The sequence below is a fragment of the Carassius carassius genome, chromosome 31, assembly GCF_963082965.1.
Source record: "Carassius carassius chromosome 31, fCarCar2.1, whole genome shotgun sequence".
Lineage (NCBI taxonomy): Eukaryota > Metazoa > Chordata > Actinopteri > Cypriniformes > Cyprinidae > Carassius > Carassius carassius.
The window spans coordinates 9,987,793-10,010,478 of record NC_081785.1 but is presented as its reverse complement, the minus strand read 5'-3'; the positions used below and the strand labels follow the sequence as shown (position 1 = coordinate 10,010,478).

At 36.7% G+C, this 22,686-nt stretch overlaps 1 protein-coding gene across 1 annotated transcript; it reads right to left on the bottom strand.

The window, feature by feature from the left end:
• Nucleotides 1–427: 427 nt before the first annotated feature.
• Nucleotides 428–22,561, bottom strand: LOC132111502 (kinesin-like protein KIF20B). The gene is made up of 34 exons (XM_059518866.1): nt 22,408–22,561; nt 21,960–22,073; nt 21,748–21,837; nt 21,439–21,558; nt 20,912–21,050; nt 20,135–20,319; nt 19,991–20,042; nt 19,677–19,889; nt 19,069–19,180; nt 18,888–18,959; nt 18,652–18,798; nt 18,410–18,566; nt 17,781–18,035; nt 17,521–17,660; nt 17,286–17,415; nt 16,941–17,148; nt 16,393–16,442; nt 16,135–16,254; nt 14,143–14,290; nt 12,481–13,419; nt 11,180–11,322; nt 10,953–11,075; nt 10,792–10,852; nt 10,547–10,672; nt 9,935–10,053; nt 9,685–9,840; nt 9,420–9,596; nt 8,449–8,589; nt 8,114–8,194; nt 7,320–7,522; nt 6,300–6,363; nt 1,668–1,770; nt 1,434–1,570; nt 428–954 (listed from the first exon to the last, which is right to left on the bottom strand). Exons 2-34 carry the CDS (start codon nt 22,065–22,067, stop codon nt 877–879), a joined length of 5,097 nt encoding a protein of 1,698 aa, XP_059374849.1. The 5' UTR covers nt 22,068–22,073; nt 22,408–22,561; the 3' UTR covers nt 428–876.
• Between the last annotated feature and the right edge of the window lie 125 nt (nt 22,562–22,686).

Here is a 22,686-nt window from a genome sequence, read left to right as displayed (position 1 = left end):
TTCACTCCTCCATTTTGTCTTCTCCACATGCTCCCACACTTTTGACACTATCAAAACCATGATTCATCATTGCAAACAGCCACCCCGTTCACATCCTGTCATTCTGAGCCAACAAAAGCATAGACCTGTTCCCAGTTCCTCACCCTTCCCCTCTCTCCTTTTATGCCATCTTAGATAAGGGCATGGGGCCACACACTGTGATCAGGAAATTAGATTACCCATCGGTTACGTAAGTATTTGTATTGTGTAATTCGACCGAATAGTTCTTTGGGTGTCATTAGGCATCTGGCACACAGTTTTACTGACATGGTAATGGAGAGACTTTATTGTGTGAATGGCACATATTAATGGTCTGTGACAGGGTGATACATACATAAACAAAAACAATGGTTGACAAGTTGGATAAAAATTTAAATCACAAAAACCCTTGAACTTTTAATTTGTGCTATATTTTATGTGTGTGCACTTTTATATCTTGAAAAGTAGAAAGTGGTTAGGGGAAACAACAGTTTTGAATTTATATGCAGGACAGCATAAGCACAATGTAAACAAATAACCGTGGTTAAAGTATAAAGCAATAGGAAACCTTGTGTCAAAAATATGCAGTAGTGATTTCTGAACTTCCATTCTAACTCAAGCAGCTAAAATTTGTTAATTCTTCCAAACATGAGCTTAAGAAACTATCAATCGTCTCAACTTGCCATTAAAAGCAGCGGTAGTGTTATTTAATTTCCAGGATATTATATTATGTGTCATATTTGATAAAAAGTAAAAAGGCAATTTATAGATATTTCAAAGTGCATCAAATAAAAAAAAAAATAAAAAGAGATTTTAAAAACTGGTTTGATTTAAAATACAAAGATTAATTCTTCCAGCTTATTTCATGGTCCTAGTACGAAGACGTTTCTTGATAAGGTTTTCACTGTCTTTCTCTTCTGGATTCTGGCCAATGATCTGCAAGGAAGGTCAAATATCAACTGTCACTAAGAACGATCATTTCATTTTAAGTTGAAATGAATTGTACAGATTTACAGCATAAATAAAGTACACTACTATTCAAAAGTTGGAAGTCTGTAAGGTTCGTTTTTTCTTTAAAGAAATGAATGCTTATATTTCATAAGGATGCAAGGGGTATTCAGGATAAGGATATTTAATAAACAAAAAAAAAAAAAGATAAATATGATATGATAAATGTTTCTTGAGCACCAAATCAACATATTAGAATGTCTTCAATAAAGACTAGTGTAATGGCTGCAAAAAATTAAGCTTTGCCGTTAGAGAAGTAAATAAATTTAAAATATATTAAATTGTAATATTTTACATTATTGCTGTTTTTAATTGGTGAACATATAGGACTTCTTTCAAAAACACTAAAGAAAAATCGTACCGATCCTAAACTTTTGAACATTAATGTAAGTTTACCAGTACAGTACCTGATGGGCTTGTATGTCTATTGGGGAGGAGATATCTGGTCTGTCGTGTTTTCGTCTGTCACATTTGGATTTGAGTTTTAAAGACGTCGCTCCACCATCAGGGGACTTTGCGCTCATCAATCCCATGATCCTCTTTGCTATGACAGGGAAAGAACGTGATTGTGATTCAAATAATATGCCTTAGTCTGAACTGAATTGACAACAGTGTAATAATGGTGGAACATTTCTCCAGACCTTTGCTTCCAAGAAAGGTAGGAGAGCCCTGAAGAAAGTCTCCAATCTTCTGCTTCGTTTTGTCTTTTCTCCCTTTTTGGTTTGACTCATGAGCATTAGAGGGCTGAGAGGAATGAGAAGAGAGTTCAACACTCACTGTAATCACTCGATACGGCTAGTGACACAGTGTTTTCTGATGTGTAGACCTACACTTCTGTACAGAAGAAAAAGTGATTTCTGGCTTACAAATGTAATGTTTATTTTATAAAATGGTTATTGGAAGTGGGCCATAAAGAATGTTATAAACCTGACCAGCATGAAATCTAACTACTCTTAACTACTGTTTGACTTCAGATTTTTTTATTTTTATAATAATGAACATTTTTATTAAGCAAAGAAGCATTAAACTTAAAGTAACCGTAAATACATTTATAATGATTACCAATTATCGTAAATAAATGCTGTTCTTTCTATTACCCTGAAAAATCATCTCACGGTTTCCACAAAAACAAAGTGTCGCAAATGTTTTCAACATCGATAATAAGAAGAAATCTTTCCTGACCATCAAATCAGCATATTAGAATGGTTACTGAAGGATCATTTGACACAGAAGACTGGAATAATGGCTGTTGAAAATTCATCACAGGAATAAATTAAATTTTAGATGCAGCCTTTATGAACATAGAGTTCTTTAAAAAAAAAAAAAAAAACAATAAAAAAATCTTACCAATCTCAAACTTTTGAACAGTAGCAAACAACTAAATGGTAATAAATCTACATTGGACCCAAAAAGTGTAGCTATAAATTGCTTCTATTATCTTAATTCAGTCAGATTTACTGAATAAAAGGGCTTGTATGCGCTTATCACTGCATGTGAAAAAGATCATAAATAAGAGTTAAGCATGGATGCTGTGCCTCTTAAAACCACTTTAAATGGGTCCCAAAATGAATATGTGCACTTAGAATCTGAATGCTTGGCTGTGATTGGTCAGATAAGATGTGATGGATGTTATAATGATCAACTCAAAGGAAAAAATACTGCGACGCAGTGTTGAACAGACCATCTGCTTATGTTTTGATCAACAGGGAATTGTAGAATGTTAAATGCTAAATGCATATGGAGAAACATAGCAATGGGTGTCTGCCTCTCTGATCTGAATTTTGAATCCTAACAAAACACAAATTGGTTTCAGATCAATGGCAATAAAATTCTTGACACTCAAAGAGAACAGAACCCTGAGGATTAGTCGACAGATCTAGTGCCAAGAGAGTACAGTGCATTAAATCATTATTAATAAGACAGCAGAGCATCTGCCATATCCTTCTCAATCTCTCTCTCTCTCTACACACACAAACAAATAATATGAGGGGAAAACATTTAATCTGCAGAATAAATAAAAGATTCCGTCTGAAAGTGTTCTTAGTGTATCTCTAGGGACTCATCATTTTCTATATCTTCTTGTCTCTCTCTCTCCAACCTGACTGCATATTCCCTTCATCGCTCCCTTCCTGTCACTATCTCTCTCTCTAGACAACAAGATCACATTTGTGAAATTGCATGTGACAGCCAATGCCACACTCGTAACCCCCGCCAGTCTAAACGGGACAGACAGGGGCGGATCTCTGTCTGTCACACCTGTCACCTGCCGTTTCCAGTGTTTATAGGTGAGATACTATACCACTCTCTGACTTGCAAGCTTGCATTAAAGGAAGACTAATGCCCTGACTTCCAGGAACCTGTCAAGTTCGATGAATCCTATCAGTGTATCCGAGGGAACCTCGTAAGGAATCGAGACTGATGGCTTGTTCTGCAGTTTGGTGCTAGTGTTTCCCTACCATGACATGGGAAAGTTTAATTAAAATAATTCAGAGGTGTCTAGGGTGAAGATATTGCACGATCACAATGATTTCCTCCAATTAAATGTGAAACGTCATGACCTAGAGGATATGATGAGTGAATGATGAATTATGGGTCTATTTTAAATTTTACAGAGCATTATCTCCCAAAGCCTTTGTCGTTTATGCTTTATGAAGAAACAAATGCCTTGCGACTGAGGGAATGGATGGCTCTTTCAGGTAATATCACCTTAATGGATCTGTAAAACCATATAGCAAAACATAGTCCATTTACACACACACCTTAATAGAGAGGTTATTTCTTTGATGCATCAAAGGCTTGTAGGATAATGACTCATGAGTTGTATTTCCACCATCAGGAACTCTAACCAAATGGTCTGGATATAATGGTCATTGAACTTTATTATGGATTTTAAAGGGTTAATATGACTACTGGTAAGATTTAATTTCTCCTTTTTTAGACTTTAAAGGTACTTCAATCAAAGAGGTCTGGACTAGGTCATGTTCTGTTTTTAGAAAATGGGTTTGGAAGCTAGTTCAACATGAAACAACATTTGCAAATGTTTCTTTCGTAAAGGGACAGTTTGCAATAGATGATGGTCTACTAAAGCTGCATCCACTTTTTGAGGAGACATGGTAATCATTTAGAAAAATCCCAATGGTAAAACTTTTCCAAATCTTTTGTTATTTATTATTGCTGTGACCTTTATTACATTATGTGGAATCAGGAAGGTTGCACTACTACTAGTATCTAACACAATGACTAAATATACTACCGTTCAAAAGTTTGGGGTCAGTAAGAAATCAATACTTCTATTCAGCAAGGATGCATTTAATTTAATCAAAAGTAACAGTAAAGACTTTTACATTTTTACAAAAAATGCTTTTTAAATAAATATTGTTCTTTTGAACAAGGGGTCTCCAAACTCAGTCCTTAAGGGCCAGTGTCCTTCAAAGTTCAGCTCCAACTTGCCTCAACACCCCTGCCTGGAAGTCTCTAGTATGCCTAGTAAGACCTTGATTAGAAAAATTATTTTTGGATTCCACATGAAATGGCGAAATCATGCAGTCCGTGAGGGACAAATCATGAACGGCTGGTCTATGTGGTAATATAGTACATCGACCTCAAATATGGCTTATCATCTGAGATATGTATGTAGTAGCAACTTAAAATGCCAGCTCAATCTAAAGTTAGTCTAGAAAAAAGTGTGCATGTGCAGAGTGTGGAAGATGAACAGTAGCTTGAGCTGCTCCCTGACAGACGCTGCGATCATTTGATCTTAAAATACTTCGCCATTTTCAGTCAAACAGATAAGAGTAATACATTTTTTGTATCTGTAAAGACTCTACGTTTATTCGTGTGCACTCAATAGCAACAAAATGTTGCCCTTTTGTAAAATAAAGCAAACATGTTACGCTTTCTGTCGTCTTGGACTCCGTGAACTTGAGCGTGTCACTTCGAAACTGTGGATGCTTGCCTTAATACAGACATGAAAAATATATCTATAGAGAGTGAAAATTTTAAAGGAATCCATTCAAACAGAAACCAAATATTCTCACATTATGCAATCCGTATGAAACATGCATACATGTCCTGCGGAGATGAGTCACTATCGCAGACTTAATCTCTTAAACCGAAAACAGAAAGCACTAGTGCAACAATAAATTACAACAATACAATAAATGAAAACGTTAATGCAGTGTAAAGGCTCATTATTATGATTTATATGGTTTATTAATAAAAGTGCAGCTTATAGTCAACGACTTCTAGTCAACCAGAAAAATCTTTAGTCTAGGGCAGCCCTAATGCAGACTGACTAATTTTTTATGAGAAGCATACATAAGAGGCTGACAATTAGCTGAATAGCATACTTGTTTAATTAGTGACACTTAGCCTGCATTTTAAAATCTTTATTTGAATGTGGCCATTCAAATTTTTATTTTAAAAATTTAATTTGAATATGGTAACATAATATTGCACTACAATATTTCTATGAATAAATCTCTGACAGAGACTATCAGCCAATCACTGTGTTAATTGTTAGTAAGCATGCTGACATCATCCATAGCAACACCCCACCCATACTATTAGCTTAAGACTTCTGCCTAATCCTTAGTAAAAGTTTGTCTCAGAAGCTTTGTGAATAGGTTTTAAGAAAAAAACTCTTAGTTTAAAACTTTACTTTTACTAAACTTTACTACTATTTAGAAGAACTCTTAGTGGTAAGATAAAATGTTTTGTGAATACGGGCCCTGATCAGTATATCAGTGTACACTGAAGGATTTTGTGACACTGAAGACTGGAGGAATGGCTGCTGAATATTCAGCTTTGCCGTCACAGCAAAACTTACATTTAAACTATCTTAAAACAGATAAAATGTAAAATTTTAACTATAACAGTAAAATGTTATACTTTATTTTATATCATATACATGCAGACTTTCTGAGCATAAGATTTTTTTTTTCCAAAAGCAAAAACAAAACATCTGACTGGCTAGGTGATGTCAATTATGAAGGAAAGTCCTAAACAATAAAAAAATTTTTTTTAAAGAAACTCTGCCATTAACTTATTTAATGGACCACCTCCATCTCACAGATTTGGCCGAATTGATTTAGTGAAAAAAATATAGAGGGCCAAAAAAAGGTCATTACACAACTTATGGATTTAAACTTCCAATATCCAGCTCAGTGGGATGACCTGAGGAAATTAACATGACCCTGAGTGTCTGAGAGTCCAGACCATTAGAAGTACTGAAGGTGGAAGAGCTGTGGTAGGATTAAACAGGAAGAGGGTACCTGAGGACTGGGTTCAGAGAACGTTTTCTTTTTCACCACACTGCTTCTGCCTCCTTTCCTCTTCAAATAAACAGAAGCACCATTAAAAATAGTTTGTGCCATTCAGTTACAAAACTCTCCAACAATTAGCAGCTACAGAGAATGTGGAAGCGTGACTCTGTTGCCAGGGACATCTGGCGAGACTGCACACGAATTCCTTGACAATAAGAGAGCACTTATTTCTAACTGAAAGCATTCTTTCAGTGTGCAATAAAACATCTTCACTGCAGTGTTTAGAGAGAATAGCATGACCTACCCAGACTAGAGACTAAGTGCAAAGCTACCCTTATAAAGAGTAATATAATAAAATGTTAACACCCTGTTTAGTCAGCATTTATGATAGATTTATACTTGTGCATTTGTAATCCCTTTGTCTGAACATTTCAATTAAATTTCCATAAACAGGCTTTAGAAATCTATAAACTTACTGTGTATTCTATAATTATTGTTATTGCTCCCAAAACAAGTGTCTGCAACTTTTTATGTTGCCTGGAGAAGAGTGTGTGAGGTTAAGCCAAGGCACGCTCAACCACACACACATATAAATATATTCTCACACACAGAACTATATGCTTAATAGGACTGCAATTTTGCTGCCCATGCACAATAAACACTGATCGTTAAGCATAAGTGAGGAAAATTAGAGGCTTGTTAATGACTAATTAGGACAATTAAAGGGCTGTTGTTGGCTGTGCATTTTAGGTCAGCAGCAAATGGTCTGCTGGTTATATGAAGAATATCAATAATAATTTTTAATAACAAACCAAAAGGAGAGGAAACGGATTGAACATTGTGCGATAAATCTGAACTAACATTTAACTCTATTTCCCATGATTCTATGGCAAGAAACTGATTAGACATATCTTTCAACCACAAGATGATTGAAGGTCATTTCAGTTGCAGCACTCAGTTCTCATTTGTGTGAACTGAGAACCATTTTCTAAGTCACCTCCATCGATTTCATTTCTCACCTTCTCCATCTCTCCGCTCTTCCTCTTGCGCATGGGTCGGGAGATTTTAACAGTAATGGCAGAGTCTTCTCCTTGACGCTTAAGAGCGAAACGATCTGGCTGCAGAGGGCTGAAGGAAATTTCCAACTCGGGCTTGGGAAACCTGGAACGTTTGCCTGTTTCCGTGCAGATCTCTGATGATTCGAGCACCAGCGGACAGCTACAAGACGAACTCTGTAATATGAATATCATTACTATTATTTAGTTAATTATCATAATCAATGGACTAAGAAATATGTGCATATATAAAACATGCAACAAAATCAAATTAATCTAATGAGACAGTAGCATGAGATATACTGCAGCCATAAAATACTACAGATTAATAGACAAATATGCTGATTTGGTTCTCAAGAGATTTATTTTTATTATTAACGCTGAAAACAATAGTGCTAATTAATATTGTTTTGTGGAAACTGATACTTTTAACAGGATTCTTCTATGGATAAAAGAACAGCATTTAAATATAAATGTCTTTATAAATATTCATCTAAATCATTAAAACATAATACCATAAGTGTCAGCATAACAACCTTCTCTTGTGGCGTTTATCTATTGTTACTGACAGATGGATTGTTAAAAACTAAGAGAGATGAATATGCATTTGTTACATTTGGCCAAAAAAGAAAAAAACTGCATCTACTATTGCACAAAATGAGTATCATCTAAATGAAAAACAAAATAAAAATAATAATAATAATCAAGCAACAGAAAGTAATTGACATGTTTATATTTAAATGATAAACAAGATGCATTTCTGTTTACCTGACTGGTGACAGATCCTCTGGTTCTGCTTGTGTGTTTAAGTGTACTGGTGTTCATATCAGATAATTCTGCTTCCATCGTCTAGCACAGCAATTAAGAGACAGTCATTAACATTCCTCACTCCATATTTATATAAATAATTTTTATATAAATAATATGATCGTTTGAAGGACAAGGTCACTTAGCAGTGTGTTTTGTACAAATGCCAAAATGCAGTCGGTTTGAAAACATTCAGAGTAAAGTCACTTCAAATTACGATCTTGAACTATTGACAGTGACTCTAATGAGCAATCAAAGGTAAGGGGAGAATGGCAGTAATGAGACGCGTGTCAGACCTGGGTAGATGTGTTTCTGTGAAGGCTGCTGTCTATGACACTGACACAGAGCTGTTCCTTTAGTTTCTGGATCTCTGCTTCCTTTGCAACCAGCTCTGCCTGCAGTGCCTCAGTCCTGCTGTCCTCAGTGACCTCCTGAGACTGGGACAAAATGTTAAAACAGCACTTCATGTAGGGTGAAATTGATGAAGCAACAAACATCTCAGCAAACAATCAGGTGGTAATAACTTTAACAATTTAAAAATGATGTATATTTTTAGAAGCAAGACAATTGTTCACAATATTTATCTGTGTGTATAAATTGAAACATACATGACTTCTAGTCACACAGGCTACATTACTAGGCCTCCAAAATAATACAATATTTTTCAGCTGGATAGAGGTCCCAGTCAGCTTTAGTTCAGCTAAAAATAACTTATGAATTTTATGTTAAGTATTTTTTATTAGATTTGCTTGGCTTCAAAAGAGCTGTATTGCTCTTTGAAGTTCTGCTACTTTGACACTAACAAAGTAAACATATCTGGACTATTTTGCAGTCGAACAATGATAGGAAATGAACCCTTAGAATTGTCAACCAATCAGACTCAAGTATTCAGTGCCACTGAACAATGACGACACTATCCCTACATGCACCTGTACTGCCACTGACTGAATTACCTCAAGAACTATTCAATATCATCTGAATTAAGAATGCTTATATCTCAAATATTTTTACAGTAATTGTGTTCAAAAATACATGCTGAACAGATATATTAAAATTGGTAAAAAAAAATTTTTTTTTTTTTTTTGCAATGTGCATGACATTAAAATATTTCCAGAAAAATATTATATTATGATAAATTTGATCAACAAAAATTTGTAAGAACACTGTATACATGTCTTTCCTAGTAGAAATTAATATTTTAATTGGTCAAAAGTGGCAGTAGTGTAGAATGAATAGAAAGAGAGTTTGTAACTGACAGTCGACTGACCTCTGGTGTTTGGGGGGTGCTTCTGGACTGTAGGATCTTGATCTGTTGGTCTTTCTCTGCATTGGACATTATGAACTTCTTCAGCTGAACCTCAAGGTTAGAGACGAGTGTGTCTCTATCTTTTCTCCAGATTTCCATCTCTTCCTCACAAGCAGCAAGACGTGTGGCAAGAGACTCCTAATTTACACAAATCGACAGTCATTCTCTCTGTAATTAAAAATATATTTGTCTAATATTGCCTCTGGAGACACACACTGCTCTTTACCTTTTCAGCCTGTTGGCGAGCATGCCGTTCTCGATCATCAGCGAATCGCCTCATGTCCTGATTCCTTCTCTCCTCAGCCTTTTTAGCCTGACCAATCAGAACCAACTTCTCCTCCATCCACTTCTTGCGCTCTGCTTGGTGCTTCTCACTAGCCAGCTACAAACATGAACCCCAAAGAACCACACAAAGACAATAAGCACACATTTCCTCTTACAGTTGGAGAAATTGTGAAAAAATTTGGACAACAGACCTTTAAGCTCTCCTGGGTCTGAGCAGTCTGTTGTCTGGCCTGTAAAACATCATCAGAGAATGATCTGGAATCTCTCCTGTTCTTCTGTTTAGGTAGCATTTCTCTCAACCTCATAAGGTCTGGAAAAAAAAAACAGTGAGGTCTTAATTAGAGTCTTAATTAGGATCCTATAAAAAATGTTGACATGAGAATAAGAAATATTTAACATTCTGTATGTATTCTAGGTCACTATGAAATAAGTACACATGTGACTATGATCATACAAATTCCTTGGTACTGATTTTTTTGTTTTGTTTCCATTGAAGAACAAGATGACCTCAAATCATGCTGAAGAACATGATCATGCGTTGACATCAATAAAGCAAATTGGAGACACACCAAATAGTTCAGAACATTTTGAAATGTAGATTTTTCTTTTAAACTTAAACTTATTTTAAATTGCTACATGCAGAATTTTTTATTTTTATTTATTTTTTCAATTTATGTTGTTAGAAAGCAACACCATGCAATACTTTTATCAAATATACAATTTTACATGTATGATATTACTATTTAACGCTGTACAGTACATTAATGGCTTATGAATGCAATATTCTCCATCTAATCTTGTACCCTGAGTGAGCTTATTTATCTGAGTCTCTCTGTTGTCCAGCTCCAGGTCCAGCTCTGTCTGGGTTTCCTCCTGTTCTGTCAGAGCCAAACGCATGTCTTCAATAACAAGCTCACGCTCCTGCAAATCTACACAGACCATCAACAAACATTAACATGCATTACTGTTTATTGGCACACATTTAATTAAACAATGAAAAATAAATGACACACGCTCATGCAGACGCACGCAATTAAACAAGCTATACCTTTACATGCTTTCTGATAGAGCAGCAGATTCTCATCTGACTTAGATTCAGAAGATCGTTTCTGTTTTAGAACAAAGAGAAAATACTTAGTTCACATGACAATGTCAACAAATGTTTCTCTCTTTGTGGTTTTAGGTATTCATCGCTGTTGCAGTGCTTACAGCTTTTAGCTGGTTGATGGTGAGGTCCCTGTTGGTGATCTTATTCTGGAGATGTGCTTTAGTCTTTTCTAGGTCACTGAGCTTCATTTGTAGAGATTTCTCAGCATCCCGCATGGAGGAGATCTATATCAAACCACATAAAGAGTTTTGGCACAAGTCAATAACAGTCACAGTTCGGCACAATTTGGCCCACGTGGTAAAGACGTCGAAACGGAGTGAGTTCTCACCTCTTTCTGGACCTGCTGAATCTGTTTCTTTGAGTCACATAGTTTTTCCCGAAGATCAGATGAATCATCTTCCCTTCTGCGCAGATCGACAGCCATACTGTTCAATTTACACTCGCTAGTTTTAATCTCCTCCTTTAACCTGAGTGATGAAAAACCAAATAAACATAGAATGAATACCAAAAAAACAAAATTTTGAGATTATCTCCATCATTAAACCAAGTCTGCTTGGCGGATTAAGAGCAGTGGTTATCGCTCCCTTTTGTCAGTTTCAAATTCAAATTCTTTTCCAGTGAAGTTTGAGTACGTTGTGTAAAATGAGTTTTCTTTTCAATTCGGGAAATGTCATTTTTCTGCTACAAAATCGTAAGTATATATAGAAATTATATCGCCCTCCGTGCCCTCTAGATACTGATAAATACTGATAATAGATTAAATTTTGTTTTTTTTCTACAGTGAGAAAAGACAACAAAAAAGCCTTTCAGGGTGCTAAAATAAATCAAAGTCTATTTGTGTGGGATGATCATTAATCCAACAAAAGCAGCAATACTGTGCAATATATTTGACAAATAAAGCAAGATACAAAATTTCTTAAGCTTTTTGATGTTGTCCTGAAAACAACAAACGATCAAAGTTTATAGGAAAGCTGCTAATATTTAAAAGCATTAAATTCTGTTCCTAAGACACAAATCAAGCTTTGTTTTTTTTTGTTTTTTTTTTTACAAAGAATCAGCATTAAACAATTCAATTCTAAACAAAAAGTCTGTATACAAGTGAACTGACTAATTTCTGCACTAGCAGCGGCACCAGACAAAATCATAATACATAATTTAATATAAATAATTCTTTGTATTTTATATATTACACTACTGTTCTAAAGTAGGGCTGCACTTTAAACATCGTTTAATTAATGCGCATCTCATCAGTACGGACATGATGCCGCATGATGATCTAATCAGCAGTAAATTCCATCAGGTGCCTGATTTCACATAGAGCAGCTGTTACTACACAGAGCTTGTCAGTTAACAACAGCTCTGTGTAGTAAGCAGAGCGTGTGAAATCACGCATCTTATTATCAATGTTGAAAACAATTTTGCTGCTTAACATTTTTCTAAGGATTCTTTGATGAATACAACGTTTCCAAGAACAGCATCAGCATTTTTTTTTGCAACAATTATAAAAGCTTCTTTTATCAATTTTGATCAGTTTAATGGATCCTTGCTAAAAAGAAATGCATTAATTTATTTCAATCTTTAAACAGTAGTTTATATGAATAAAATTAATATGAAAACTAAAAAAATTATGAATGTGTTTTGACCTCTGTAGCTCTGCATCTTTCTGAGCAATGGCCTCCTCTGCCACAGCCAGCAGCTCTCTCCTCCTCTCCACCTCCCTCCTGTGTGCCTCCTGCACCGCTTGCGTCTCCTCCTCCTCCTCCAGCCTCTTCTGCAGCACTAAGAGCTGAGCCTCCTTTGATGCTAAGGCTTTCTCCCTCTGTGCCAGTTCAGCCTCCTTTTCAGACACTGTGATGTTTATTTTGCTATGGGTCTCCTTGTTTTTAGATCCATGAGTGTTAGGGTTCATCGGCCCCACCTCCCCATCTTTAAACCCCTTCTCTCTGGACAGATGTGCTGTATTTTTGACTTCTTTCTCTTTCTGAAGGCATCTGACTTTCTCCTCTAGTTCAGCTTTGACCCCATGAAGGGTTGTGACCTCAACCTGCAGGACAGAGTTGACTTTTCTTAGGTCATCATAGTCAGCTAATGTGTTTCTGGAGGTTTGTGCTTCCTGTTTCAGTAATGAAATTTCCTGTTCAAGAGTCAAGATGTGTTTGCTCCTTTCTCCCAGTCCGGGATCTTGCTTAGCCATTTGTGATTTCACAGCAGCCAGTTCTTGATATGCACCTTTTAAATGTTCTGTAGTGTTGCTATAACTGGACACACCTTCTAATTTCAAACTGCTGCAATCCACTGCTGTTGCCATTGGTTTGGTTTCCAAGGATGTCTGATAAACCTTTCCTTGCAGAATATGCTCCTGTGAAACTCTTTCTTCCAGTTTAGATTTCAGATCCTGGATGCAAACATCTAATGTGTGGCATTCCCGTTCCATATCTGTGATCTGCTTGTCTTTTTGTTTGGATTCAACAAGGCAACACTTCAGCTGACCTTTGACCTCAAGAAGGGCGGAGTCTTGACACCCATTATTTGAAACATCGTCTTGTACTTTTGAGTCCTCCAGGGGACCTATAAATAATAAAATCTTTAGAAACACTTAGAAATATATATATATTTATATATTGATGATGTGTCTGTGACATGCAATAATACAATATTTTATATTTGCAAAGTATAAATCATTTTAATTAAAAAATTGCTTCAACAGTAAAGTTAGTTTAGTACAATGAATCAGGCATTTCAACTGCATTACTACTGGCCTGGCAACAAAGCCAGTAATGAATTTTATCTAAAATGCACTAGTCTTGCACAATGGACAAAATTTCCAATTTGATTTCATTCTGAAGATGAAACATGGGTATTTAAATGTGGAATTACTCAGCCTGAAATCCTCCTGTTCATACTCAGGAAGCACCTCATGCATGTCTGGGATGCTTTAATTCTATAATACAATTTCTGTTACTCAACTTTTTTATGTAAAAGTCAAGCATCTTATAGTGCTTTTAATTTTGTGCAGTGTTCGCAATGTGTAAAATAAATATACTTTATTCAGCTGAGCAAATAAAAACAGCACACTTCACAGAATTCTTTGATATACAGGGCTTATGCATGGAGTTAACTTTTCTAAAACATTTTATGAACATTTTACATATTATGACAATTTCTTTATGCTCGAGAGCCTTTTTCGAGCATGAAGGTATTGTCGGCCTTTGACCCGTTTCTCTCGGCCAGCCCCTCTGGTTGTGACAAAAGCTGGAAGGCACTTTTCAGCTCCTGGGGCGGAGTCTGTACCTTTCTTGAGTGGGGGCTGTTCATCAAGCCCCTCCCATTCCTGACGCCTCTTTCTGGTTTCAATCTGTGTGTCGGGCCGCTGCTCTGAGCAGGTACAATTGTATTTAAGCTGGACGATCTGCTTTTTGATGGAGTCAATTTGAGTTTTCTGGAAATCCACAACAAAAGAAACATGCTTAATAAAAGCATTGTGTAAAAACTGTAAAGAAACTGATTTTGAACAGATTTTTTTACACAAGAGCTCATAGTGACAATGGGCAAGCTCGAAATAGAGATACACACACACACACACACAGGTGCATCTCAAAATATTAGAATATCTTGAAAAAAAAAAAAAAAAAAAAAAAAAAGCTAACTCACTTATATTCTAGATTCAATGCACACAAACTGAAATATTTCAAGAGTTTTTTTTGTTCTAATTCTGATGGTTATGACTTACAGCTTAGGAAAATAAAACATTCAGTATCTGTGGTGTTATTGAAGCCCAGGTTGCTTTGATGGCGGCCTTCAGCTCCTCTGTATTGTTTGTCAGATGTTACTTATCTTCCTCTTCACCTCTATAGATTCTCTGTGAGGTTCAGGTCAGGGGAGTTGGCTGGCCAATTATGCACTGTAATATCATGGTCATCAAACCACTTGGGCAGGTGCTAAAGTCCTGCTGCAAAATGAAATCAGCCTCTACATAAAGCTTTGCAGAAGATGGAAACATAAAGTGCTCCAAAATCTCCTGGTAGATGGCTACATTGACTTTGGACCTGATAAAACACACTGGACCAACACCAGCAGACGTCACAGCTCCCCAAAGCATCACTAACTTCAGAAACTTCACACTGAACTTTGGATTCTGTGCCTCTCCAGTCTTCCCTCCAGACTCCAAACCTTGATTTCCAAATAAAATGCTAAATTTACTTTAATCTGAAAAGAGGACTGTGGACCACTTGAGCAACAGTCCAGTTCTTTTTCTCCTTAGCCCAGGCGACATGCTTCTGTCGTTTTTTCTGATTCAGGAGTGGCTTGGTTCTCTTTTCCTGAAGACGTTGGAGTGTGGTGACTCCGGCTTCAGTCCACTCCTTGTGAAGCTCTCCCAAGTTCTTTAATCTGCTTTTCCTGACGATCTTCCCAAGGCTGTGGTCATCCCTGTTGCTTGTGCACCTTTACCCATCACACTTTTTCCTTCCAGTCAACTTTCTATGAATATATTTTGATACAGCACTCAGTGAACAACCAGCCATTTCAGCATTGACCTTCTGTGGCTTACCCTACTTGCGGAGGGTGTTGATGATTGTCTTCTGGACAACTGTCAAGTCAGTAGTCTTTCCCATAATTGCGGTTTCATGTTCTTAACTAGCCCAAGAGGTACCCAGTATTTCTACTCAAAATTAATTAAACTAATCAAGCTCAAAATGGAATATTCAAATTTGAGATACTGAAATTTTTATTTTACTAAGCTTTAGGTTCCCACCATCAAAATTAAACTTAAAAAAATAAAAGACCTTTTCCATTATATTCTATTTTTTTAAATGCACCTGTATATATATAAAAAGATGAGTTAATAATTGACAATTTTCATTTTTAGGCAAAATATTTTCCATAACCAGCTATGTTGCAGTATTGTTCAAAAGTTTGGGTCAGTAATTGTTTTTAAATACATACAATACAACATTTATAATGTAACAAAAAATGTATATTTCAAATACTGTTCTTTTGAACTTTCCATTCATCAAAGAATGTATCAAAGTTTCCACACAAAAAAATTAAGCAGCACAATTGTGGTGAAACAATTATTTTAAAAGACAAAAACGATTTTAAATTGTAGTAATATTTGACAATATTACAGTTTTAACTTGATCTTGATCAATAAATACAGCCTTTGTGATCCTAAGAGACTTTCAAAAACATGAAAAAAATCTTACAGACACCAAATGTTTTAACAGTTGTGTACATCAAATTATTCTGGACATTTGAAAACAATATCTTGATGTTCACACTCACATCCTGAGCAGTGTTTTCTACATGTTGGTCAAGAGCTGTCTGGAGTTTGGTAACCATCTCATCCTTTTGTCTGCAAATTTCACTTAGATCCCATTCCCTTTGCCTGTGGCTCTCCAGAGCCTAAAAGCAGAAGAACAAGCCACAACTTCAACTAGATGTTTACAGTTTCTGAAGATAAAAAAAAAAAAAAAATGTTGCAAGTCTGGTCCTCATATTGTCTGTTAAAATGACAGAAGCCTTTTACAGTGGCAGTTTTACCTTCTTTAACTCCTCCAGTTCATCTGACAGTCTGCTCTGGGTTTCCAGCTCTGTGAGGGAGTACAGAGCTTGGTGTTAGATCAAGCGATTAGAAAGCCTGGTAAGGTAAGTGTGAACACTAAGGAAGTGTTATGTAGTTATAGTAATACTGTAAAAGCATCTGTGTCTCATAATAGAGGTTTCCCAAACTTTCTGGCCAATGAATTTCCACAACTGTTCCATTATTTTATTTTTTGTCTCATAAAAAGCAATTTCTAGCTGAATACTAAAAGAACCGAGAGGGAAAAAACAGAGATACTACACACACACACACAAAAAAAAAAACTTTTCCATGACCTTTTAAGACTTTAAAAAAAATCATCATGACTTCATCAGGGCTGGGAGAAAAACTTTTTTACATTTATATTTGCAACTTTTCCAGAAAAGTGGGAACCCTAATAGCAAAAATATTTAAGCAGGTACAAGGACAGGGGATGCACTTAAAATGTATGTGGAAGTGTGCAGGTGCAGATTTGTTGTGGGTCTGCTCATCTCCAGTCATTTCTCACCCTGTGTTTTGAGTGACAGCTGATTCTGAGTTTCACTGAGCAGTTCTGAAAGTGCCGTGACCTTTTTTTCAAGGTCAAGCAGTGTCACAGAGACTCTAGAGTTGGAGGTCACCAAGCAGGATTGGGCAGCCTGGGCATCCTGTCTGATTCCAGCCAGGTCACTGGTCATAGAGTCAAGCATGCTGTCTAGAGAGACATGGTTCTCTTCCTACACACACAAATTCGCCACTACAATTGAGCATCAATAAAATTATTAAAAACAAAATTAACATATGATCACCTTTTAAAGAAAGGGTTTATACAACCCTGATTATTTACTCCGCACATCTGACAGCATACCTGTACCTCTAATTTGGTCGCAGCTGAATCCATGGTGTCGTCCTTCACAGCTGTTTTCCCCACCAGGTTTTTAAGAATCTCCAGTCTCCGTTCACACCGTTCCTCAATCAGTTCCCTCTCTCTGGATATGCGCTCACTAAAATAAAAAAAGACATGGAAAGCAGTCTTGGTCATCATATAGCATGACCTGTAATTTGTTTTAATTACACACAATAGAGCACAGGGGCCTGTAATCTCTGACCTGTAATCTTCCTGCATCTGGGTAATCAGCTCAGAGAATTCTTTAGTAACTTCATCTCGAACACGTGCCTCGAGAGCTAAGTGTTCAGCTTTCTTCTTGCTTAACTGCTGCTGAATATCCTCTATAAACTGCAGTTGGGCCTTTACATACAAACGCAAAACAGCCATATTGATGCAGAAACCTCCGTGTTAGGCAAACATAAAAACATGTTTTTATGTCCTATCTGACAGTTAGATCTGGTGTAAGGTGCCAGATCTCACCTCATAAACCTCCTTATCAAGCAGCACAGTTTCTTTCCCCTCTTCTTCAGCATCCAAAATGGTGTCCTCCATTTCACTTTCCTCTTCATCCTCCTCAGTGTCAGAATCTTCCTGGACATCCTCGAGGCTGGGGTCCCACCGTACCAGTGAGCTGCGCCGCATTTGCTGGCGATCAGCGTTGTTGATGATGAAGGATACCTCTCTGGCACTCCTTTTCACAACCACTGGAACACTCTTAGTGGTGAGGACCACTACCTGACAAAACAACACAGAACCGTCCATAACAAAAAACAAAACAACAACAACAACATTTCAGCAGTTTGAGCAGTATCCAGACACATTGCCAAGCATGATGGAAAATCAATGAAATGCTCCAAAAATGTAAGATACAGCCCCTAAAATATATATAAATAAGTAAATATATATATACATACACTAAAATTCTATTTCACTGAAACTTTGACACCTCAAGTTCATAAACACATTTTAAATATAACATCTATATTGAGAGGTTTAATAAAAGTCGGACAGAAGTCACTCAGCTTTCATTAAAAATATCTCAAGTTACATTCAAAGATGAACGCATCCCTTTAAGGAGTGAGATGAAGTCATATTAGGATGTTACACACCTTTTGAGCTATGGCAGAGAACTTGAGGACATTGACTGTCTCATCATGCATGGAGGCACACTGGTTAATGTTTACAATCATACAGGCTTTCCCCCGGCCGGTAAAGTATCCCTGCAGATAGTGAGTGAGTTTACTCTCTCTGAATGGAACGTGCTGTCTGAAAAGTCAAAATAAGAGCATTTAAAAGACAAAGGAAAGGAAAAGAACAACAAAAAAAGAACAAAAGAATAAAACTTATATACCTTGCCTGCTGGTTATTTCTGAGTGCATTGATGCATTTTCCCAGGCTGAGTAGAGAGGTGTTGATGTTTCCGGCCTCTTTCAGGCGTTCACCTTTATTTTGTGTTTTAGCACATCGCTCCGACCCGGCCAGATCACACAGTGCCAGCCTTGAACCAGAGTAAATACTTTAACAAACCATTCTGAAACACAACACAAACGTACTGCAGAGAGGTCAGATCAGTATTCACAGACTCACTCGCTGACTGACTCGACTCTGGGTATTCCCACATCTTCAACCTTCAGGATCCGGACAGAGAAAATACTGTGGCTAAAAATCAGGCAAAGAGGACATGAACTCAGAATAACATATGCATATACAACACCCACTGCATTAAAATGGACAAACAAAAGGAAGTTACAGAATTTAGGTAGTGTACCTCCTGCTGGAGAGAATGTTGAGTTTGGTGCTAGAGATGCTCTGGTTCTTTTTGCCCAGTTTCATCACTTTCAAGGCTTCATCAACATTGCTCACCTGCACCCATCTCAGATCTAGAAAATTAACAAAAACTTATGACACAATCTGATACAGCAAATCAGTATCCTTAAAACAACTGTCCGAATCACCCTTAACACATTTTTTTTCTTGTAGCTCTAGCACCAGCACCTGTCCAGTTTTAGCTATTACACATTATTCCAGACAAAAAACAAAAGACAGTTCAATGATTATAATTGACATATCATCGCTCTTTGGAATGATTCAATGGAGAAATATTGCAGTGCACTCTTCTCGCTCAAACAGCATATGTTTCTGAACTGATCAAAATGCATAACTTGAAGACTCTTTGGATAAAATCATCTGTCAAATGCACAAAGGAGAAATATATATAAAAAAGCAGCCTAACACCATGCATTATTTTTGTTGTTATATACAAAACTTTATTACAGCAGAGTTTAACTTTGGCTTGGATGAACCATCAGCTCCATAGAAACATTGTAACGATTTAATAACAGAATAAATATATTACAGAAACAGATGCTACTTTACCTTTGATGAATGAGTTCCCTTTGACATCCTGACAAAGACGGAGGTTGGTTCTCCGTGAAGCATAGTTTGAATGCTGTTCTAGCAAGTCATGGATGTTCTCATTGTAGATCTCGCAGAATGAGACCCAAATTGAAAACATTGTGTGTAAGTCCGTATCCACAGCCAAACTCCTTTCATTCACTGAAGAGCTTATATCACATAAAGTGGAACCATCTAACAGGGAACCAGAACTTTATGTGTCAACCAGACAAAAAACATAAACAGACTGCCAAGCACAACCTTAGAGAGGTGTAACTATAAAAATATATCTTTACCTTCAAGATCAGACTTCGAGCTATGGCAAGACGTACTCTTCTGTGCATCAGTCTTAAGAGTAGGCAAAAAAAAAACTGTCAAAAAGTCAAATGAAACACCAATGAAAAACAGAGGTTGTTTGACTCACTCTGCCATTACAGTACCTCTTTAAAAAGCTTGAGCAGGTTGCTTTTGCCAGCTGCCTCCTCATTTTGCTGCTCTTTGGTGAGCCTTATGAAATCCCGGCACCTCTGGGGTTTTAAGCACATCTGGTTGAAGATGCGACCTTCCAGACTACTGAAGATCATATTAAGGGAACGAGGTAAGATGCCTGGATCAGTATCTGGACCTAATACATTAAAACACAATCAGGACATTAAGCCTGAATATGAATATTTTGCAAAAGCAAATAACAAATTGTGAACAATTCATCCATGCATGCTTTGTTTATATATTTTTTGACCTAATGAGGACTAATCAAAAAGTCATAACAGACATTCAGATCTGCATCTATTCAATTAACAACCAATGGACAGAAGCATTGGATAGAATGGATTGTCCCTGCCATTCTTTTTATTTTCGATACATCATTTTGAACAATTCTATGCTCCTTCTGTTTGCTTCTGCATTCACACAGATACTATTTTACAAGGTTGGTCTGATCAAAACTGACCTTAATTTACTGACCCTACTTTACTTTCCTAATCTTAATTGTGAAAGATTCATTAAGTGCACTCTACTTCAAAGAAAAAAAAATCTTTGAAATCTTTCACTTAAATATAACAAATTTTTGAATCTGTTGTTTTAACTTGCTAAATTAAATGGGTTTTGAAGCATTAACACATTGTCTTTTAAGCTCTATTGACAACATTTGTGACATTTTGTCAATTACAAAAGAAAATAATTCAGTCTATCAATACAATAAGATAAAATATACAAACCTAAAAAAGTGAAGGTCTTCCCAGAATTGGTGACACCGTATGTAAAGACCAGAGAATTCTGTCCCTCTAGCACATCCTTCACAAGACCCTTCACTGTGCCATCAAACATCTCCTTCTGTGTAGTGTCTGGACCATAAACCTAAAAATACCACAATGTTAATATCACCTATAATATAATAATCTGTCATAAAAGACCAAGTTATAAGCATAACATTTGACCTCAAATAGTATTTCCAAAGACAAATATGAAGATTCTTTAGGGTGGTCAAAGAGGAAAAACTACTGTCTTACATGATCAGTCACGATCTAGACCAGGGGTGTCCGAACTCAGCCCTGGAGGGCCAGTGCCCTGCACAGTTTAGCTCCAACTTCTCTCACACATCTGCCTGATAGTTTCTAGTATGCCTAGTAAGACCTTGATTAGTTGGTTCAGTGTGTTTAACTGGGGCTGGAGCTAAACTTTGCCAGACAGTGGCCCTCCAGAAACAGGATTGTACCCCCCTGTGTGTGCTGATGGGTCTGCTTGCCTGAGAGAACTGGAAACGTTGAGCTGTAACTGGCATTGACTTATCGCTGAGCCTGACAGAAAGAGATGATTGTGGAGCTTTGAGGAGCACCGTCGCTGGAGGATGAATAGCCACACAGTCCTTCAAAAATTCGAGAGAAGGCACAGACTAATCATTTTATTTAGAGGCAATATTTGAAGCCTACATATAGGGGCATTTACCATTTAAAACATTTTTCCTAACCAAATAAAAAATTTCTGCACGAGGGTCTGCGATTTAGGGCACTGAAAATGTGTGCTGTATCCCTTAACCATTTATTCCTATTTTCACCTGTGATTCTCCATTCTCAATCTCAGCTGCTGAAAATGGTCTTATCCTAAGATACACCTTCAAGTGTTCCTTCTCCAGGTCAGAGGGGTCCTTCAAAAGAAAAATTAAGTCAAAACATTTCTGATGATTATTTCATGAATCACAATGTACATATCACACAGGGTCCTGTAGTAATGTTCATAAAGTCATGACCGGCTGTCATCTTAATTTACCTGGCAATCTGAACACTCGCTGAATTCCGATGACAGATTTCTTCTTAAATCTTCCACAACTATCATCTCTGGTCTGGCTGTATCATCCTTTAGCCCTGACTCCATCATATTACTCTAAGAAAACATATAAACATATGAGAAGACATAAAAGGAAGGATAAGATAAATGAACAGCCTCTGAGATACAGAGCATACTTCTGACAACCCTTTGATCACATATGATAGTAATAATAATACATTTGTATTTTTGCATTTTGTCAATTGTATAATCTTTTGTCCAATTTAACAGACAATCACACAATTTTTATAGATATTTTATACGTAAACCTGGCAACAACAACAAAAAATGACATTAAGACCGACTCGAACTCATAATATCGACCTCTCACAAAGAACAGGACAGCAAAACATGCGCATTAAAAGAAAAAAAGTTAATTTAGTTTACTTACATGGCTGTCAAAGGATAAAGTGTGTATTATATTGCTTTTAACTTCGTTGCTGTGATTTATTTGTGTGGTCCCATCTCCCAAACTGTCGCGCGTACTAATTTTCAAATTCCACCAATCGGATAGACGAGAGCAACTGCAAAGGCTGCTGGGAGTGCGTGCTCGTGCACGTCACATTGACGCTATAAATTCGCAGAAGATGGACTGCGTTGTGTTTGGTTTGCTTTTTCGATTTATTTTATTTTTTATGCTGTATTTTTAACTGAATTCGTAGAAATACGT

Excerpts from the sequence above, each read along its gene's own strand:
- LOC132111502 (XM_059518866.1), bottom strand. The coding sequence starts at position 22,067 with ATGATGGAGTCAGGGCTAAAGGATGATACAGCCAGACCAGAGATGATA. Across the intron at positions 20,320-20,911 it reads GAAGACCTTCACTTTTTTAG|GTCCAGATACTGATCCAGGC; the intron begins GTTTGTATATTT and ends TTAATGTATTAG. Across the intron at positions 7,523-8,113 it reads GAGGATCTGTCACCAGTCAG|AGTTCGTCTTGTAGCTGTCC; the intron begins GTAAACAGAAAT and ends TTCATATTACAG.